We start from the raw sequence: 20,781 nt of genomic DNA on the forward strand, positions 1-20,781 counted from the left end.
GCCTCTACAACCACCCAACCTCTATCACCACCCTACCTCTACCACCACCCTATCTTTACCACCACCATGCCTCTACCACCACTCTAACTCTACTACAACCCTGCCTCTACAACCACCCAACCTCTATCACCACCTTACCTCTACTATCACCCTACCTCTACCGCCATCCTCCCTCCACCCTACCTCCACCTTACCCCTACAATCAAACCTCTACCTCTACCATTCTACGTCTACCACTACCCTACCTCCACCCTACCACCACCCTACCTCTACCACCCTACCCCTACCACCACCATACCTCTACCACCACCCTTCCTCTACCACATCCCTACCTCTACCGCCACCCTAACTCTACCACCACACTACCTCTACAATCAAACATCTACCATCCTTCCTCGACCACATCCCTACCTCTACCGCCACCCTAACTCTATCACCACCCGACCTCTACAATCCAACCTCAAACTCTACCATCCTACCTTTACCACCACCCTACCACCACCCTACCTCTACCCTACCTCTACCCTACCCCTACCACCACCTTACTTCTACAATCCAACCTTTAACTCTACCATCCTTCCTTTACCACCACCCTACCACCACCCTACCTCTACACTACCTCTACCCTACCCCTACAACCACCTTACCTCTACAATCCAACCTCTACCTCTACCATCCAACCTCTACAACCACCCTACCTCCACCCTACCACTATCCTACCTCTACCACCACCCTACCTCCACCCTACCTCCACCCTACCCCTACAATCAAACCTCGACCTCTACCATTCTACCTCTATCACCACCCTACCTCCACCTTACCACCACCCTACCTCTACAACCACCCTACATCTACCACAACCCTACCTCCACCCTACCTCCACCCTACGCCTACCACCACCCTTCCTCTACCACCGCGCTTCCTCTACCGCATCCCTTCCTCTACCACCACCCTACCTCCACCATCCTACCTCTACCATCACCCTACCCTAAGTCAGTAGAGCAGTGGTCTTGTAATCCGGCAACCCGGGTTCGAAACCAAAACGATGCACTAGTGCCTTTTGTTAATCCAAATAGGCTGTATCTGAGGTTCGTTGGGGGGGGGGGGGGTCGTTTTATCCAGATACCCTAAAATAGGTATACTATATGTAGGTCTACACGGATACGGTTGTATAGCCTGTATCACAGATCCCTCTTTCGAGAAATTCTCTCCCACGGGCTTTATCTCTCTTTATATATATATCTTTCTCTTCTAACTCTGTCCCATCTCTCTCTCTCTTTCTCTCTCTCTCCCTCTCCCCTTTTCTCCTCCTCTCTCCATTTCTCTATTTCTCTTTAGTTTGTTGTGATATCAACATTTTCTGAATCTACATTTCGATCTCTTTCTAATTTGGCTTTTAATCTCTCTTTCTCTCTTTCAGTCTCTCTCTTTACCCCCTCTCTTCACATTCCCTTTTATCCCATGCAGACTTTATCTCTCTCTCTCTCTCAAACACACACACACACGCGCACACGCACGCACACACACGCACACACACACACACACACGCACATACATTATCTCTATTTCTAATGTTTTTCTTTTCTCTTAACTCAACCTTTTCGACCTTTAACATTATTTCCATCTTTTCTCATTTCAATTTTCTTGTGCTCCTCAGCGACAATCATAACGCCGTAACAAGAAATGCATTAAACTCGCGAGTTCCCGTCACCTTATGCATTTATTCTACTTAAACTCATTTTCCTCTCCAAGGAATACCCATAACCCCCGCCCCCCCCCCCCCCCCCCCACTCAGGGGTCGGAATGACCGCATGCGTGTTGCCAAAATATCCGGTAAAGGGGTGCTTTTCGTGTGACAAAGTCCGGCCCGAGAATTGTAAAAAAAGGGTTGTATTTGACTTTTCACCCGGAGATTTCTTTAAAAGGGGGTGTTTTTCCTTTTTTTCTCTCATCTCTTTGGACTCCTGAGAAGTTATTCAGAATTTAGGGGGGTACATTGAGCATTTTTCCTGATTTAGGGGGGTCTCCAAGGCAGGAAAAGCCCGCGAAAAGCCCGCGAAAGGGGGGTTCGGAAATGTTGGCAGTCCTGAGATAGGGGGTGCTTTCAAAAAGAGGGAACGAGCATATGCGTACCCTAAATATCACTGAGTGGGGGGGGGGCGGGCCATAACCACAGCCGTATTCACTGCTTATTGTGTCCCGAAACAGATTAAATTTTACCGACGAAAAGAGTACACCAATGAAAACAATATATCAGTGACTTTACAGTCTCCTGCATGGCCCCGTCTTCCAAATCGCAACTATGGGCAACGATGGTAGATTGCATATTTGCGATTGATTGGAGAACTTGCGATTGATATGGATCAATTGCATCTTTTTGTAAGACGGGGGCCCTGTTTTAAATGTCCATTGCATATTTGATTCGATTTTTTTTTAGGAATTTACATACAGCAATAACATAATATATTTTGTACAATGTGTTTACATAATTATAGAAGAAGATAAACTATTGGTTGGTAAAAGGGGTCAGATAATAGTAAACATACTAGTCGAGCCTAGCCCCTTAAACAGCCTGGTAATATTAAATGGATATGATATAGGCAAGTAAGATAATTATTTGGTAACCATTTTAATTAATTTGGCCGATTATGTTAAATATAAGAACTACGTTAAACATTTTAATAACAAACAGCAAAATGAAAGGTAGAACTTTTTAAACTGATTTGAACTATGAATGGATGTCATATTTAAATTCTAAAACAAAAGCAAAGATTAATGAAAAACAGGTAAAAGCTTTGACTGATATGCTGAAATAAGTTTTCAATGATATATGTTTTTGTGAACATTGTAGACACGTGAAATAAACATCCCTGAAAGGGTTAAATAGAAGAAGAACAAAATTAAACTACAGAATAAATCAGTGACTTCCCCGATTATTTGACTTGATTTGATTTTCTTTTCTTCTGCATTCATGTAAGTATACAGTTTTTCGATAACAATAATAATATAAAGTAAAATAAGTATTCTTCTGACAATGAATCATAAATAAGCAAATACATGTATATATAGATTGTTATTTTCAAAAAAAGAAATTATAAACTGTCATAAATACTAAATTTCCTCACACATTATAAAATATTTAAACTTATTTGCGGAAGAAGAACTGTCCTCGATTATTACCAAGTGAATAAAAGTGTTTCATAGCAAACATGACTAGAAATATTCATTTATTCATTACCATTTAGTAGAATGGGACCCTTTCCACAATCTCCCTCAATCTCTGGCCTTTGTACATATACATTCGGTAGTTTCTTCACCAACCTAATTCTGGTAGTAGCAGAAGTTGAGTTTGATGTTTTTACCGTTGCTGTAGACACCTTGGTAGGGGTGTACTGGAGCCATATGGTCATTGCATTTCCCAGAGTCTTCAGTGTCCCAATGAATCCAGTCCTTCGTAACCGTCATCCCGTCTACCTATACAAGATGAAAATTATGTAACATAAGATGGAAATAAAGACGTTCTTATGTAGTAATAATAACAATGATGATACTGATAATGAAAAGGATATTATATTTGATGATGAAGATGATGATGAAAATGATAATAATGATAATGATAATAATAATCATAATCATAATGATAATACTGATCATAATCATAATCATAAGAAGAAGAAGATGAAGAATAGCAACAAAAGAATTATTATAATCATAACAAATCAATATACCAGGCGTTGCAAATTAGTACACTTTCCCTTATGGAACAACCACAGTGTTGCCACACTATGTTCACATAGTCAACTACGTGTAAACTGTGTGGACATTATGTGTTCACTTTGTTGTCACAGTGTGGAATTTCAAACCATGTGGTTTACCACATACTATCCACATAAACTGACATACTTAACACAGAGTACCACATATCTAGCACAGTGGTTTATGTATTGAACTATGTGTTATCTTTGTAATCACAGTATTTTCACAGTGTGGGGTTTCAGATCATGTGGTTTTACCACATAGTCGTACATATTTTACACAGAGCGACACATATTTACCATAGTGTGGTATGTATTTTACTAGGTGCAAAATCTGTGTTCACAGTATTGTCACATTGTTGTGTTTCAGACCATGTTTGAAACACAATACCATATAGTCGTACACATTTAACACAGTGTGACACAAATTTACCACATTGTGGTATGTATCACTATGTTAAATCCGTGCTTACAGAATATTGTCAGTGTGAGATTTAAGCTCATGTGGTTTATCACAAAGTAAAATCCACATAGTCGTATATATTTATCACAGAGTAGTGCCAGATGTTTACAACAGTGTGTCATAAGATTAAACTCTGTGTTCATATTTTTTTCATAGTTTGGTTTCTCCTATCATTTTAAACTATGTTAAAATTATGTGTTCAAAGGGTAATTTCCACAGATTGATCTTCTTTATTTACTTAATCACACAATCTCATACAGCTATACCTGTACATGTCGTCGTATGGCGACCGGTAGCTCAAAATGAAATAACCGTTTAAATCTCCAGCTGGTTCCAGTTAACTTCAATTCGATTCAATTCATTTTATTTTCACATTTTGATAACAATCACGATAAAAAACATTTACAATACAAAGTCAATTCCAACAAATAACAGAACAGAAGTATCAAAATGTGGGGGACAAAGGCTTGTCCCCGAACTATATAAATAAATAAATGTATATTAAGTGGTACAACAGGAAGACAGGAAAAAAAGGGGGGGGGAGGGAGGCAAACGTACCGCTTTACAGACTCAGAGGGTGTTTGATTTAACAAGATTAGATTTATACATTCTTTTAAAACTAGATAAGGAAGGGCGATTCTTTATTTCGGACCCAAGACTATTCCACAATTTAGGACCACTAAACTTTATTGTGGTATGGGAAAATTCATACTTATATTTTGGAATTCGAATGTGGTTGGACTGTCTAATTAAACTGGTTTCCAGATGATTATAACGGGTCCATAAAATGAACATCAAGCGGATACCTGGTGCCACTGGATTTCATTTAACTGGAAACAGTCCTTCATGACCTGTTACACCAGTTGATAACTGGTCTATGGGCATATTTCCAATCACACCAGTAAGTTGATAACTGGTCTGTGGGCATATTTCCAGTTGCACCCGTTGATAACTGGTCTGTGGGCATGTTTCCAATTGAACCAGTTGATAACTAGTCTGTGGGCGTAGTTCCAGTTGCACCAGTTGATAACTTTTTGTATACAAATTATCTGAATTTAAAGAATATTTCTTAATTACTGATGATTTAGTTATATAAGCAATTCATTTCGAAAATACTGCAATATATAAATTGCCATTTATAAGAACATTTCACTACTTTGTATACATTACATTTAATTAAACATGAATTAGGAAATATTAACTGTGAACTGAATTATATTCGGTAAAATAAAATTATATGGTACATCACTGTGTTTGACCATGTGGTACACAGTGGGGCTCACTATGTGGTAATACGGTGATTGTTCCATAAGGAAATTACCACGCCGAAAACGGTGTTTTTGTATTTTATGAATTTTTGGTGGGATGGGGGGGGGGGGGGGCTTTCTGTAGCATTCAACGAGATACATATTTGTAGGAAATCTTTTTTAAATTTGTTCAAACCCCACCTGCTGGCAATTCTCGAACTGTGAGAAGAGGTAGAAGTTATCATCGGTGGGTAGGAAGATGCCCCGATCAGTCACACCATCGCTACGACAACAGAACTTATATTCGGTGTTATCACCATAGCTTCCAGCCGGGACGGTACCGCTTTTCGAGTTATAACTTTTGCCATGATCCTCATCGTCCCAGTAAATGTAACCTTCCGTGAAGGCTGAGGAAAAAGGCGGAGAAGAGTCAGATAAAGTTTAAAGGTCTAATATCATGAAAAGATAAGTCAAAGCAAAAGATGGTCACAACAAAAAAAGATCACACGAAAGAAACGTAAACAAAATGCAGATACAGATAAAATGTCAAAGGTGAAAGAGTGATTCTCTCAGAGGCCAGGTCCCGCCGTACGAGTTCTTTTTGTCCTTGTCCTCATCGTCTCAGTATTATGTAACATTCGGCTCAGACAATTATTCAGATAGAGGCGAAACGTCTGATAAATGAAGGCTTAAGCAAACATTGAGATAGAGGTAAAAGGTCGAAGGCGATAGAGTGGTTCTTTAGCATGGCACAGCCCCGCCGTAAGGTCAGATAAAGGTGAAAGGTCGGGAAAGGTGTAATGTCAGAGGAAGGTGAAAGGTCGGATCAAGTTGAGAGGTGAGATGTTGGTGAAAGGTCAGAAAAGATGAAAGGTCAGATAGAGGCAAAAGGACAGACAACAATGAAAGCCCAATAATGATAAAAAGATTGGATAAAGGGATAGACGAGTTCAAAAGTCAATCCTGAGAATGATACAAGGTTAATGGTGTAGTCTGCTCTATACACCAATATTAAACCGACTATTATGATAACGGATCCCGATCCAAAAGCAAATCGCGGCTTTCAGATGGGGTATATAGAATATTTGATTTCCACACTCCAGTAAATACCTTTCGGCAAATCCAACAGCCTACAAAACTGTACATAAATACACATCTGTATAATCATGTGAGGGTGTGTGCTTGGGTGGGCGTGTGTGTGATGTAAACGGACTCGTGCTTTTGTCGCCCGATTTAATTAGATGAACATCAAAGTCATATACCCACATCCTAATTTACTTTAAAATGGTAAAATATCAAACGTGAATTACCTGCAGGGCAATTGTCACCGTACTTGAAGATGCAGTAGCTCCCGGGCTGCCAGGTCCATTTTGATTGCTCGTCAACGCTCGATACGGTCTTGATACAGAAGTGCAGCGTTATGTGACTTGAATAAAGCTCGGTCATGTGAATATCATTGTTCCAGTCGTTGGCGCCGCCTTGCCTATCCTCTGTATCTTGGTATCTAGATCCCTCGGTCCAGGTGAACTGCGTGTTGGGACAACCATCGGTGGGTTTGGTAAGTCCGTACTTGCCATCGGGCCAGGTCAGGGGAATCATCACATCCGGGTCTGGAAAAAGAAAGAAGATTTTTAGAGCAAGCCAGAGATGCTTATCATGTTTATACACACAGAGTTTGGCAAAATTGGTTCAGTTCGACTAAATATGACGTATATTCTTTTGTTTTGCATTATCCCAACAACTCCTACTGACGCCTTGGTAGTCCATATACTTTGTTTAATCAAGAACTGTGTTGAAGGAAATCAAGGTAGCATCTTGTGATCATTTTTGTCTCAGTCCAACCGTTTAATTGACCCACCTGCGAGGAGTGAGACTCCTATCAGTTGATCGTCACGTGGGGGCACACAGAGGGTTTAAGTAAAGGTGTCGTAGTCGAGTTTGACTTGAAATGCAAAGGTCGTGGTTTCGATCCCCGACATGGCATTTATGTTCTTTGGCAAGGCATTATTCTACATTTGCCTGTCATACCAATTAGGAGAGAAATGGGGACATGATAGGACGACGAAAGTATTTGCCCTAACGGTGACCATATGGTCAGGCCCGTAGCCAGGATCGGTTGATTTTTGTTAGACCCCTCCCCAGGACGTCGATCAATTCGTCCCTATTTTCACGAAGTGACGGTAGTGAATGGTAATCCCATACAATTTGTGTGCGGAATTTCCTCATGCACTACCGTCACTTCGTGAAAACAGGAACAAATTACATGTATGTGCCCCCCCCCCCCCCCGAACATCAAACTCTGGCTACGGCCCTGCATATGGTAGGAATACTCCACAGGGAGACTCATATTGCTCAGGTTGTCTTATTTTCGCTCGCTGGACTATTAACGTAGCTAGTTCGACGGCATTACCAAACTAGAATGTTCCACTATGTTGCAGGGTGTATGCCATTGGGTGAACCGGGTGTGCGGAAATGGTGTATTGGGGAGGGGGAGTGAGAGTGTTTGTGTGTGTGGTAATTGTATGTGTGTGAACAATTAAAGACTAATAATGACAGATGGCTAATCATACTACAATAACGAGTAAACTGTCGATCTACATCACAGTCCATAGATAAATGTGCCTTGAACGTATATAGCAGACGGCAATCGCCGGATTAGACGACACTTGGTAGTGATTTTGTATGTGAGATTGCTTTGCTAAATATAAAATACAAGAACATTTTCCATATCTTTAAACTATCATTGATATCTGATAATTAAACAGTGAGTAAAATAAACCTACCAAACTACATAATACAATGAAATACCTGACTGAAAGTTGGGGAGTTTGATGGTGCACAATCGAATAGTCCATGGTGTGTCATGAATATTCATGTTTTTGCTTACCTCGGCAAAATGTTTGCCTATACCAAATAGAAAAATTACGGTCGGGGGTTGGCTGAAATGGACATAATGAACCGATCAGAACTGATCTATGATAATTCATGCTTGTTATCCTTCGTGTGCTTGAGCTATAACCTTGCAATCGCGTGGCAAATTGCGTCCAAAGTTCGACTTGTTTCACATGTGTTATATATAATATAGGCAATGGCAAGCTAGCGACCTATTTTGACCAAATTACGGTGGGTGAACTTTCAAAAGTCAATGGGACATGAGGGTTCCAATGAAAGAGCTAGTGTCAACGTACGTCGGGTGGATGTGCTTTTCGTTTAAACAAAAAATATTTTTTTAACGATTTTGGGGGTAAAAGTCCATAGGCTAACATGTTAGGCTGCTAGACTCTGACGATAGGGTGCATTGTCCAATGAGACTATTCGGAGCCATATGCGATACGGTGCACATTGTTCGTGAATGAATCCGATGACTGGTGTTATAATTTATGTAAAGCGCTTAGAGATGGTATTTCGTATTAAGCGCTATATAAATCCAGATTATTATTATCGTTAAGTGGCAATATTGATAATGAGTGTCTGTTAAAAAGCGCGTATCACCCAGCACTGGCACTCATGTCGCTTGCTCTAAGAATTTTTTTTATAAATCCGTTGAAGTCCCGGAGTTGTAATATTTGCAAATATGAAAAACCGTATACAGTCAAATCTTAATATTCTGGGCCACTTCTGCTACCTTAATATGTAAGATGTTGAAAAAATATTTGGCTACGATAAGAAATACACTTATGCTGAAACCGCTAGAAATTTTGTCATATCGGCAGTTTTAAGAATTAAATGTAAATCTTAAAATATTCCTATCAGCGATTATCTCCTGTAAAAATCTGCATTCCCCCTTTTTATCGAGGTTTTAAATGCCGGTAGGATGCGAACACCATTTAAGTTTGAGCATGTACGCGAACGTAAAACTAATCGATGGCACTGACAACTATTCATAACATTATGGGGCGGGGTAATAACACTCTAAGCGAGTTGGTTGGTTACGTTGATTTATGACGGTAGGCCTTTATCGGTATATATGAACTGTTATTAGTATTACAAATTCCGAGTACAAAATAAAAGAAGAAGAAAAAAGGAAAAATAAACCTACTCTTGCTGTCCTGTATCTCCTTCCACTCCGCATAGCCCTTCATAGCCGTCAAGACATTCTCCGCAGCCGCCGCCCTATCCCATGATGCCGTGCAGTGCCCAGAAGCGATGTATTCCTCCGTCCGGGTCCAGTAATCATCACCAAATATCTCATGCATGTCGATGAGTGTCAAGCTGATTGGCTCTGGAAAGATTTTATTTGATTAGATTAGATTAGATTTCATTTCATTTAATTAACAGTGCTTTAGTTTGGTTTGATAAGGTTAGATTATTTTCAATTTGAATCGATTTGATTTGAAAGTTTTGATTGAATTCGGCTTGATTAGCTTTGATATATTTTATTTGAATTGATTTAATTAGAATAATTTGGTTTAATTTGATTTGATTTGATATAATTTGATCTCACCATTGAGGCTAGCGCTTCCAACCCTGTAGGAGGAGTACAGGCTACCGAAACTGGAGCCACTCTGCATTCCGGCGTTGAAGGTATCCATATCAACCGAAAGCGAGGAACTGAAGCCTATATATGACCCTCCAGCGCTGACACTACCACCGACCTGTGATTATAAATATAATCATTACTGTCATTATATCATTATCATCCTGTTACTGTTACAATCATTATTATATTACTATTATTATTAATCGTAGTACTAGTAGTAGGAGTAGTCGGAGTAGCAGCAGTATCACTAGAAACAAACGCTCGCAAAGGGCATTTTGTATATAAAATTGCTTAGTGGAATCATATGAGCCGGGTGTTTCATCCAACAGAGGAAAAATTAAGTTGATAAATGAATAAATAAAAATAAAAATATATCTCTATGAAGATGACAGTAAATATAGATAAATAAATGAAAGGAAACAAAAAGACAAGAATACAAATACTCCTATTGTTTTCTCTTGCAATGTAGTCTTACATTTGTTGAAGCATACGAGACGAAGTCCGTCCTGTGCTCCTCATAGTTCTGACCCTCCCTGGTTCCTAGATCCACCTCGGTGACGACATGCTGTCTAAACAAAGAACACTCTAATTAGTTTCCCTCGAAACTAGGGTCTTGTATTAAACATTTATGGTAAACATAAATTTAATAGAACTAGCCACTGCTTACTGAAACATGAATGTAATATCAGCATTTGTAGTGTCATCCATTATGAGATTAAGGAGTTAGTTTCCACAATAGGCTAAACAAAAATCCTCATAATTTGTAAAACAAACTTCTGATTTCTTTTTTCGATTTTATTGATTTCAACTTTTGAAAATGTATAACTTTCTTCTTTCCACTGGAATTTGCTCGAAATTTTATTTATCTGTTTCTCTCATATAACTGCCTTCATTGCAACCAACTAAATATCAGGGACGAACTTCTACTATAATAAACTAAAGATCTTTAATTGCATTTTTAAGTAATTTATTATTAACAGTATATCTTTTCAAAATGAACAAATCTATGTTCATTATTTGGTATTATACGCCCTAGTGGAAAAAGACCCTTTTATTTAGCTGAAATAATTTAATAGCGGATACCCCAGAGGAACTGCAGACACGTGTAGACAAAGTCTACAAGGCAAGCTGTGACCTTGGTCTTAAGGTGAACGTAGCAAAGACATAACTTCAAGTTATTAGCAAAATGAAGTGCAACTTCAACATTGACATTGACATTGACATAGAGAGACAACAAAAGTGGGAGATTTTGTGTACCTGGGGGGGGGGGGGGGGGACAATAGCAGAAAACTTCTCAAGTTCAAGTGACATTAAGAATCGAATCAGGAAAGCAGGGGCAGCTTTCCAAAAACTAAATAACATCTGACATCAAAAAGCATTAGTTGCCACACGAAGATGCAACTGTATGAAACACTTATCCTCTCAATACTGCTTTGTGGTGCAGAATCCTGGACAGTAAGAAAAGCAACAGGCTTCAGGTGTTTGAAATGGCATGCCTCCGTCGCATACCTGGAACGACATGACTAGACAAAATCCGAAACAACTACATCAAGGAATCCCTCAAACTTGATCAAGATATTCTGGACAAAGTCTCCACTAAAATACTTAACATTTTGGTCACGTCCCAAGAATAAAACCCTGGCCACAAGATACCCCAAAATTCCTGTTGAAGGAAACGTCACAGGAAATCGACCCAGAGGCCGTCTGTCCCAAAAATGGCTTGACTGAATCTCAGAGGACTGCAAAGCAAGATTCATAACAAGGCTGACAGATGCATCAAGGCTGGCTGCAGACAGAAATACCTGGCATATCATTACCATATAGAAGCCATCATGAGGTCCCCTGCCTGCGTGGACAGCATAAGTTAATTAATTAAATGTAAAAGTGAGCTTTGAAAACGTGTAAAAGGGTAGTGCATTTCATCTTGTCACTGTTTTGCAAATGAAAATAATGCCGAACAGATGTGAAATTTAATTTCGGTCTTTTTAACCAAAATAATAGAAAAAAATGTTCATATTGAAAAGATATTCTGTTCCTTACAGTTCCCCAGGTATCGAGGAAAGTCATGTAGTCATCCTCAGTGTAAGCCGTTGGGAGATCGCATGCGGTTGAAACGAATCCGTCGTTGAGGGTGTATTCGTCATCACCTGCAAGCTCCGTCAAGTAACGAGCGTTTCCCATATTTGATACGGTTTGGTTCGCGTAGTAAATGTAACCCTCGCTGTCCGTTCGCGCTTCGATTTCTTGATAACCTGAAAAAAGTAATAATAATGATATAATTCTGATAATAATAATAATAATAAAAAAATAATAATAATAATAAGAAGAAGAAGAAGAAGAAGAAAAGGAAAAGGATAGTGATTTCTTTTTATAGTAGCGACTATAACGCTCATGTCTGGCGTGCGTTTATGCGTGCGTATGTGCGTTTTTAAAATAAATGTTATAACTGATTTCAGTCCAATTTTATTTTCGATCATAATTTATTAATTTTATATGTATGATGATTTAATTGTATTTTGAATAATTTTTGTATTGTTTTGATATTGAATGAAACCAAAATAAGCTAAAACGGGGGGGGGGGGGGGGTGGGGGGGGGAAGTGTGTGCGATTGTCTATATCTCTTCAATATTAATGCATGGGCTACGTTTTTGCTGATGACTCTTATTGTGTGCAGCATATAACACTTTTGCGATTTATTTTACATAATTCATTACAATCTACGAACATTTTCATAAAAACACTTACGGGAGCTTCCGGCGAATTCAACACTGGCAAACAAGTTGCTATATCCACCTGAAAAGAAATAAAGGATTTTAAAAATCATGTTTTTGGTACAAATACTGATGTATTAGGTCTATTGTTATTTTTACAAGTATCACTGAATGATCAAGTGATAAAAATACTTATTGTTTAAAGGTACGTTGTCCCATTTGCAGGACCAAAAATGAAAATGTTAAATTCCAACGGCATTTGACAGATAATACTAATTTAGAACTTCCCTCAGAACAAAAGGGCTTGAAAATAGTCTGATTTTTAGACTCTTGTTCCGAATGGTCGTCCGTTTTGTGCTGTGCTATGATTCAATCAGTTCAATATTCGCCATTACAAGAAGTGGGTTATCGATGCAAACAAATGCTCATATACCATTTACAGCTCATTTACGTATGATATTACAAAGTAAAAAAGGGAAGTCAGTCAGTCACTCGATAGTGTCTGACCAGTGAAGTCTAGAAAGTAAACGGGTTTCCTTGCTAATATTATTCATAATTCCTGCAAAGTTCTACAGAATTTGATGATGGCTGCAAAATCGATTCCACATCGTTTCTTTTACAATGCAATTGCATGGCCAGAACTCAACTTTATCTTTAAGCTTTGCCATAGAGTCTAACATCCTGATTTTTACTCTTAAACTGAACTATCAAATGGATCAATCTCTTTTTATCAATGCAAAACATATCGAAATCTTGAGTTTTGAAGACAGTTTGGAATAGAGAATGGGAATCTCACGGATTTCTCGAACCATGCGACAGAAACACATTGAGGATTCACAATTAAATAGAATTCAATTCATTTTCAATTCAATTTCGATTCTTTTTATTTCCAATTCTCGTAAAAAAAATACATTCAACAATACATTAGACATATAAGCAAATATATGAACAATCGCATTTGATTAATAAATCCTATATTATCACCCTTTTAAAGTGCAAAGAGACACGTTATTGTTTTACATTATGCTCTATAAAAGCATATTTCACGTTTTATTATTATTATTATCATTGTTATTATTATTTTCATTACACTGCTTTGTCTTGGTATATACATTTAATAAATATAGTATGTGATTTAAAAAAAATCATGTTCCTAGGCCTATAGAGAAAAAAAAATGAGGAAAATATATTATTGCTAGACTTTGAATCGAAATTGAAATTACTCACCACCAACATCCACCTGAGATGAAAGCTTCTCGGCATAACTGGAAGTCCCATGAAAGGTTGTCGCTGAAGATGAGGTATAGGCGCTGTCCCGAAGGACATAGTTCACCTCGTCCGGGATCTGGTACTTTCCATCGTTAGTGATCTTACCCTCTTCGTACGTCATGACGAAGACCTTCCGACCAACCAGGAGTCCGGGGTCGACGCCCCCGGTGGCCATGTCGCCCCCTTCGGGATTACCCTCTATGATGTTATACCCGCTACCCAGGAAAGTGACGCCGCTGGGTATCGGTAGCCCTGCAGAACACTGGCGCGCATCCTGAAGGAGTAGCATCACGAAAAGGATGACTGGGGTCAACTTTTTCCCGCCAAACATCTTGGCTCTTCTGCGAAAATTATCTTGAAATAGCTGACATGGAAGAGAAAACGAAAAGTTGACATCGAGCAAGGAATTTTGTTTTCCAATCAACAGGAAAAAATGTAAAAAGGGATGAAATTGGAAGTAAAACAACTAACTGATATCGAGCAAATATTTCGGTTTTTCAATTAATAGTAAAACATGAAACTATTTGAAATGTGAAATAGAGCAACAATTGACATCGATGGAGGATTACTGTTTTGTAATCAGTAGGAAAGAATGAGATTATTTGAAATGGGAAACAAAACTTCAAGTTGAAACCGAGAAAGGTTTTATGTTTTATAATCACAACTCAGTCCTAAAGAAAGAGTTAATAGTTGATAGGTTTGCGATTGAAAGGAAAGCAGCGATCAGTCCGGCTCAATTGCATTAAGACAGAGCCTCAGCTTTTTAAGAGTGGCGATTTATTCACATCGATTGAAAAATAAATTAAGAATGATGTTAATTACAGTAATGTACATAGAAATAGGCAATTCTAACAGGGGAGTTAATTGGATACAGATCACTGAAAAAAATTTAAACAATAAGTCTTGCGTTGATTTATTAACAGAGATAAAGATATACAGATCAAGCATAATCACTAACTCAAAAAGAATTACAGATGACTTGGAGGTATAGGCCTAAAACGTTTTTGAGATCCGTAGGTAAATATCTAAATCAAGAGCAAGCTCTTATGAAGTATTGAGGTATGATAACTTGAAAAATTAACAAATCATTGGTGAAAACAAACTGATGAATTTTTAAGGTTCTAGCCGACTTACCTCTGAACTTCCTTGCGTCGCAAAGGTGCGCCCAAAGACGAATTCTGTGAGGAAAGCAACCCGTATTTATATAGGACTCGGACCGCAAAATTCGTATAAGCTCGTCATCTTCATTAACCAATCATGAGCGCATATGCGTCGACCTTGAGCCCTGAGAAAACTCTGTTACGTAACAATATACAGTTAACACTTAACAAATACATTATTCATAACCTTACCAATTTTTAAAAAACTTTTTTAAGTGTGTAAAATGATGAGAGAGAAATGCATACTGATCTATATTTATCATATCGTGTTCTTTTAGATGTGCCCTAATTTTGTCTTCTACACACTCCTCCTTCAAATATAGGCCACCAAAACATTTGGAAAATGTTACTTGCCTCTCGGTATTGTTTGTTTGTTTTAGGCATTTATCGGAGGATTTATTTCAGTACGCTAGCATAAACACATGAAATATTTCCCCGTTTCTCCGCCAGAGGTTTGCGGTATCTTGCATCCCTCGCAACATGTTTGGCTGTTTCCCCCCTTTTAAATTCATGGATCTGACCAGACAATATCAATATTTTGTATGCTCGTTTGCACAAGTTATCACAGTCATAATTTTTTTTGTTCTCACCTTTACGAACCCACTGCACCATTCGTATAAGAGTAGGATGAAAACCCCAATGTTACGGTTCACTTGCACAACCCAATATGTTATACTGGTAGGAGAGACCTGTATCTTTCTTAATAATCAACTTTTCAAAAGATCAATGCATTTGCTATAACTGAACATGTTGTTAAACTGAGACCGAAGCTTTGCTTTTCATCATTTAAAGTTTGCCCATCATCAATTTAATATGCTTAAGGTTTCGCATTCGTTTTGTTTAGACGTTTTCGCTCCTGTGTATACTTAACCGTTTCATTCAGAGGAGACGCAATGACTCATTGGTAGACCAGTGGTCTCGTAACTTGGAGGTCCCAGGTTCGGAAGTTCTCTTTGGTAAGGCATTAATCCTCTTGGAGAGGACTTACAGCTGTCGCCCCCTGTTTTTCTTCTTCAAGCATTCACATGTTTTCTTAGCAGTCATCTAAAAACAAAGCATCATCCGAGGCGATCTTTTTAAAACATTTTAGGCTTAAGAAAATGTTTTTCGGAAAAGAGATATAATGGATTCTACTTTCTTTGCAGAGATTACTTAGCGAACAAGCGAAACGAGCGAGCCAATATTCTAACCGTTTTATTCGTGATGCATTTTCATTTATTCATTTCATTTAGTAAAAGCGTTACTTGTAATAAATATAAGCGATATGAGTCTGCCCCCGTATTTGCAGTTTTAAGAAATCACGATGGTCTGCAATCCCACATTACTATATTATTTCACCTTTCACGGCCATTACATGTATCCCTTGCTGGTACTAACATGACATGCCATTCTCAGCGACTCTTACGAGTGACACTCTGATAGGCCTTGCCTACTATCAGCTGCTACTCCATCCAATAATCTTTTTTCTTTTAAATATGAAATTGGAGGCGCCTTTCAATTGCAATTAACCTTAAATATCGCATCACACATACCCCTATATTATTTTCACTTTTTCATGGCCATAACATGTATGTCTTGTTAGTACTAACATGACCTGCCATTTTCAGCGACTCTTACGAGTGACACTTTGATAGGCCTTGCCTACTCCCAGCTGGCACTCCATCCTATATATCTTTTTCCTTTAAATATGAAATTGGAGGCGCCTGTCAATTGCAATTAACCTTAAATATTGCATCCCACATCCCTATATTATTTTCAATTTTTCATGGCCATTACATGCATGTCTTGTTGGTACTAACATGACATGCCATTCTCAGCGACTCTCACGAATGACACTCTGATAAACCTTGCCTACTCCCACACTATGACCATGACGGACAAAGAAAGCGGACAAAATATACAGTTTCTCAGGTGGACAAAGGAACACCCCTTCGCTCCTATTATGTAAAAAGATGAATATGCACGTGACACCTGTTCTACACATTTGTTCATAATAGCAGTGAAGGGATGTTCCTTTGTCTACCTGAGGAACTGTATATTTTGTCCGCTTTCTTTGTCAGTCATGTTCATAGTGCCAGCTGCTACTAAATCCAATGATCTTTTCCCCTTTAGATATGAAATAGGAGTCGACAGCAATTGCAATTAACCTTAAATAAAAATCATTGATTATTGTCCAGGCTCTCATCTTGAAACAGCTGAAATTTAGTGTGTGATATAAATATAAACAACATAATGAAACAATAAGGCTAAGGTTGTTATTAGCTAGAGGTACAGAGGATAAGTCTCCTGCCTGTGAACCACATGGTACGGGGTTCGAATCCGTGTCACGACACTGACGTCCTTTAAAAAGATATTAATCTAGAACTGCCACACTCCATCCAGCTGAGGTAAATGGGTATGCCTGGCAGGAATCAATTTCTAGAGCGCCGAACAGTAGTCATGATAAGCCAGGGGTAATATCAGTGGAGCGTGCCAGATTATTCACAATTTGAACGTGGAAGAAAAGCTAAATTTAGTCATTACCACTGAAATAGACTACACGCCGTATCTAAATGCTAACTTCCACTATGTGTATCATTTATTGTTGTTGAGCCAAGTTCATCCTGAATATCTTTCGAGACGGTATCACAATTCATTCCATCTTCCTGGTTTTCCTTTTAAAATATAAACCGGTAGTGTTAAAATTGCGGTTCAAGGGTTTTGGGTGCAAAATATCCATTCAATATTGTGTATATATTGCCTTGAGAGGTTTAGATGGCAATACTGCAACCTAAATTCGCGAAAAAGCAGAAATATATGCCCAAATGTTCAATGTTGAAGTGCATTTACGATATTTATCCAGGCCGGATCGATATGATAATTTACCAAATATATATCAATTGGTAGGCGGTTTCCCGGCAAAATTTGTATCATCACGTATTAGTAAAAACGTATGCTTTGATATGATTGGTAAGAAGAGCTTCCATTTTATTTTTTGAGAGGGGGCGTTCCAAAACTGGTCTATACCTTTAAACAGGCGCGTACGCAGAATTTTTTCAAGGGGGGGGGGGGGGGTTTAACATTTATAAATCGGGCCGAAAATTTCGCAACGACTCAGCCAGCCGCTGAGCCGCGGGGGGGGGGGGGGGGTAAGGTCACCTTTTTAGGTCAGCCATGGGAATATTTTTTTTTTTTTAAATAATTAAAAAAAAAAAAAAAAATCCAAGGGGGGGGGGGGAAGGGGGGGGGGGGGGGGTTAACCCCCAACCCCCCCCCCCTGTGTACGCGCCTGCCTTTAAGTTCTACTTGGACGAACAATGTAAGGACGCAATGATTGGAAGGCGAAAATATTACATTTTTAGTCATTGGTATATACCCTAGATTGTGGTCACATTAGGCGATTTAAAAAATATAGACATGTTTAGCGTCCCCGCCCGCTTCCTTTTTGGGGGCCGCCTCCTATTTTTTTTGAATTTTTTTTTTAAAGAAAAAAAACATGAAAGACACTGCTAAAATGTATTTCTGATTTAAAAAAAAAAAAAAAAATGTTGGCCCCCATCTTGAAAAAGAGCCCGAATGTCAGGGAAAATGTACCGAGCAACCATTTTGAGCGGCCATTTTGAAAGGAAAAAAAAAAAAGGGCCTCCTCCTTCCTATTTTTCGAAAAAACAGGATGCTAAACATTTTTATTTTATTTCGCCTTATCAGGGATGATTTCAATATCTGTTTCTCTCATTACATTGCCCAAGATACTGCTTAAGCATCAGACTGTGCAGCTGGGTGTGATGGTCTGAATATTCATTTGTGAACGAGCAAATAATTTTTTTTTTTAGGTTTTTGAGGGAAAAAAAAAATTCTGGTGTGGTTTTAAGCACAATCTGATCATAATAGACTGAAAAGACTTTTAATAAGAAACATAAATTATATCAACTTAATTGCGAGCGAGCGTAGCGATGGAGCTTGGCTGAAATTAAAGAAAAAATCGTCTCTTTTTCGTTTTAAATTAGGAGCATATGTTATGGTAAGAAGAAAAGGGGGCAATTATTCAATAGGAAATTGGTTGAGCTTTGTCTGACCAAGCAACAGCAGTGGTTCTTTTATTATGCCCTGTATTGCATAATATCAGAAGCTTTTTGAAACTATAGGCAATACTGCAATAGCGATCCGGATCACTCTTAGCCTTAATAGCGATTTTAATGCTAGTATTAATTCCAAATGCCTTAGTGAATCAGTTCCTAAAATCGATATTGCTCTTAGGAGTGATATTGAGCCTAGGAGCAATTTTATTCTATTTGGTATTAATTTAAGTCGTTCGTGAATCACCCCCCCCCCCCCCCATGATTAGCCACTGGCAGACAAGTGACGTGTACCGCCATCGCGTTCTCCATCTTTTTTTTATAAATAAGAAAGATCAAGAGGGGGGGGGGGGGGGGGGAGAGAGGGGGTTGCTCCTCCCCCAGAGGGGGGAATATGAGAGAGAAAGGGGAAGAAGTCAGTGGCGAATCTAGGTTTCTCTGGTGCCTTTGAATGGCAAAAATCGACCCCCCCCAAAAAAAAAAAAAAAAAAAAATTAATTGAGAAGAAAGAGAAGGCTGGGAAGAATAGTATACTATTAGAAGAATTGAAAGAAGGGGAATAAAAAGATCCTTTTCATTCACATTTTCAAGTTGGGTATAAATTAGCTACGTGTGAACAACCAGTGCAAATTTACTGTTTATACGTAAAGATGTGCTAGATGAGGTTTGTCCTGGGAGACGTACGGCCCCGTCTAATTACCCGGCCTTGGATCAAACTGGAAATATCCACCCTCCACCCCCTCCCCCGCACCCCTGTGCCCTAATCCATTTCCTATCGTTCATCTCAATCGGAGGACGAAATGTGGAGCCTGGGTTGAATATGCTGTACATGAGGTATCGTTGGGGGGGGGGGGTAGTTTTATTAAGATAGCTTAAAGTACACGTCTACTCCAGAAATAACTTATTTTCAATAAAAGTAGAACAACCAGATAAACCAATTAAAAAAGTTTGAGCAAAATCGGATAAGTTATAAGAAAGTTATGACATTTTGAAAAAGTGTGTAAAACTATAAAACAATGGGAATCACTACACAAATTGCCAATTTGGTTTTCAGTTTGTGCCGTCAGGTCCTCACTATATATCAATTGTTTTGTATAGTTTAATCCCATTAATTTCTCTTTTTATCCCCCAAAATTTGATTTCTCCATGCCTTTGCCCAGGTTATATGATTTGTATCATATTGCGTGCATGATATGGCACACAATCTTTTATGAACTTTGAAGAATTGATACTATTTTTTGAATATTGTATATTCATATTTATTGATTTTTATCTAAATAGTTTATAAAAAGTCGCATTGTTTCATGATTTAACTGAAGAAAAAAAACTCTTTATTAGTGCATCCACACAAAAACGTATTACTATCAATCTCATTTGGATGCTGGTGTAAAGAAATAAGATTCTTAGGAGGAAAATGGGAAATTTGAATTATCAATATAAAGAAAACAATTAGTGGATAGTGAGGACATGACGTCACAGACTCATAAGTGAATTTCCAATTTGTCGTGTGATTTTCAGTGTTCCATAGTTTTACGGACTTTTTCAAAAATTCATAACTTTCTTATTAGATATTCGATTTTGCTCAAACTTTTTTTGATTGCTTTGTCTGATTTTTCTGCTTCTATTGAAAGTAAGTTATTT

The 20,781-nt window shown here is 38.4% G+C and overlaps 1 protein-coding gene across 1 annotated transcript; it reads right to left on the reverse strand.

The window, feature by feature from the left end:
* Positions 1-3,112: 3,112 nt before the first annotated feature.
* Positions 3,113-15,084, reverse strand: LOC105438173. The gene is made up of 10 exons (XM_030989423.1): positions 15,060-15,084; positions 13,884-14,289; positions 12,691-12,738; positions 11,986-12,197; positions 10,421-10,510; positions 9,910-10,060; positions 9,505-9,687; positions 6,776-7,075; positions 5,667-5,872; positions 3,113-3,474 (listed from the first exon to the last, which is right to left on the reverse strand). The coding sequence occupies exons 2-10, from the start codon at positions 14,254-14,256 to the stop codon at positions 3,322-3,324; spliced, it is 1,716 nt and encodes a 571-aa protein (XP_030845283.1). The 5' UTR covers positions 14,257-14,289; positions 15,060-15,084; the 3' UTR covers positions 3,113-3,321.
* Positions 15,085-20,781: the final 5,697 nt, after the last annotated feature.

Source organism: Strongylocentrotus purpuratus, unplaced genomic scaffold (assembly GCF_000002235.5).
Source record: "Strongylocentrotus purpuratus isolate Spur 01 unplaced genomic scaffold, Spur_5.0 spur5_scaffold_18, whole genome shotgun sequence".
NCBI lineage: Eukaryota > Metazoa > Echinodermata > Echinoidea > Camarodonta > Strongylocentrotidae > Strongylocentrotus > Strongylocentrotus purpuratus.

What these genes read in the sequence shown, in the direction of transcription:
- LOC105438173 (XM_030989423.1), bottom strand. Translation starts at nt 14,256, where the DNA reads ATGTTTGGCGGGAAAAAGTTGACCCCAGTCATCCTTTTCGTGATGCTA. An exon ending in TCTCGTATGCTTCAACAAAT is followed by an intron (nt 10,061 to 10,420) that starts GTAAGACTACAT and finishes TTATAATCACAG; the next exon opens with GTCGGTGGTAGTGTCAGCGC. An exon ending in CGGTGACAATTGCCCTGCAG is followed by an intron (nt 5,873 to 6,775) that starts GTAATTCACGTT and finishes CTTTTTCCTCAG; the next exon opens with CCTTCACGGAAGGTTACATT.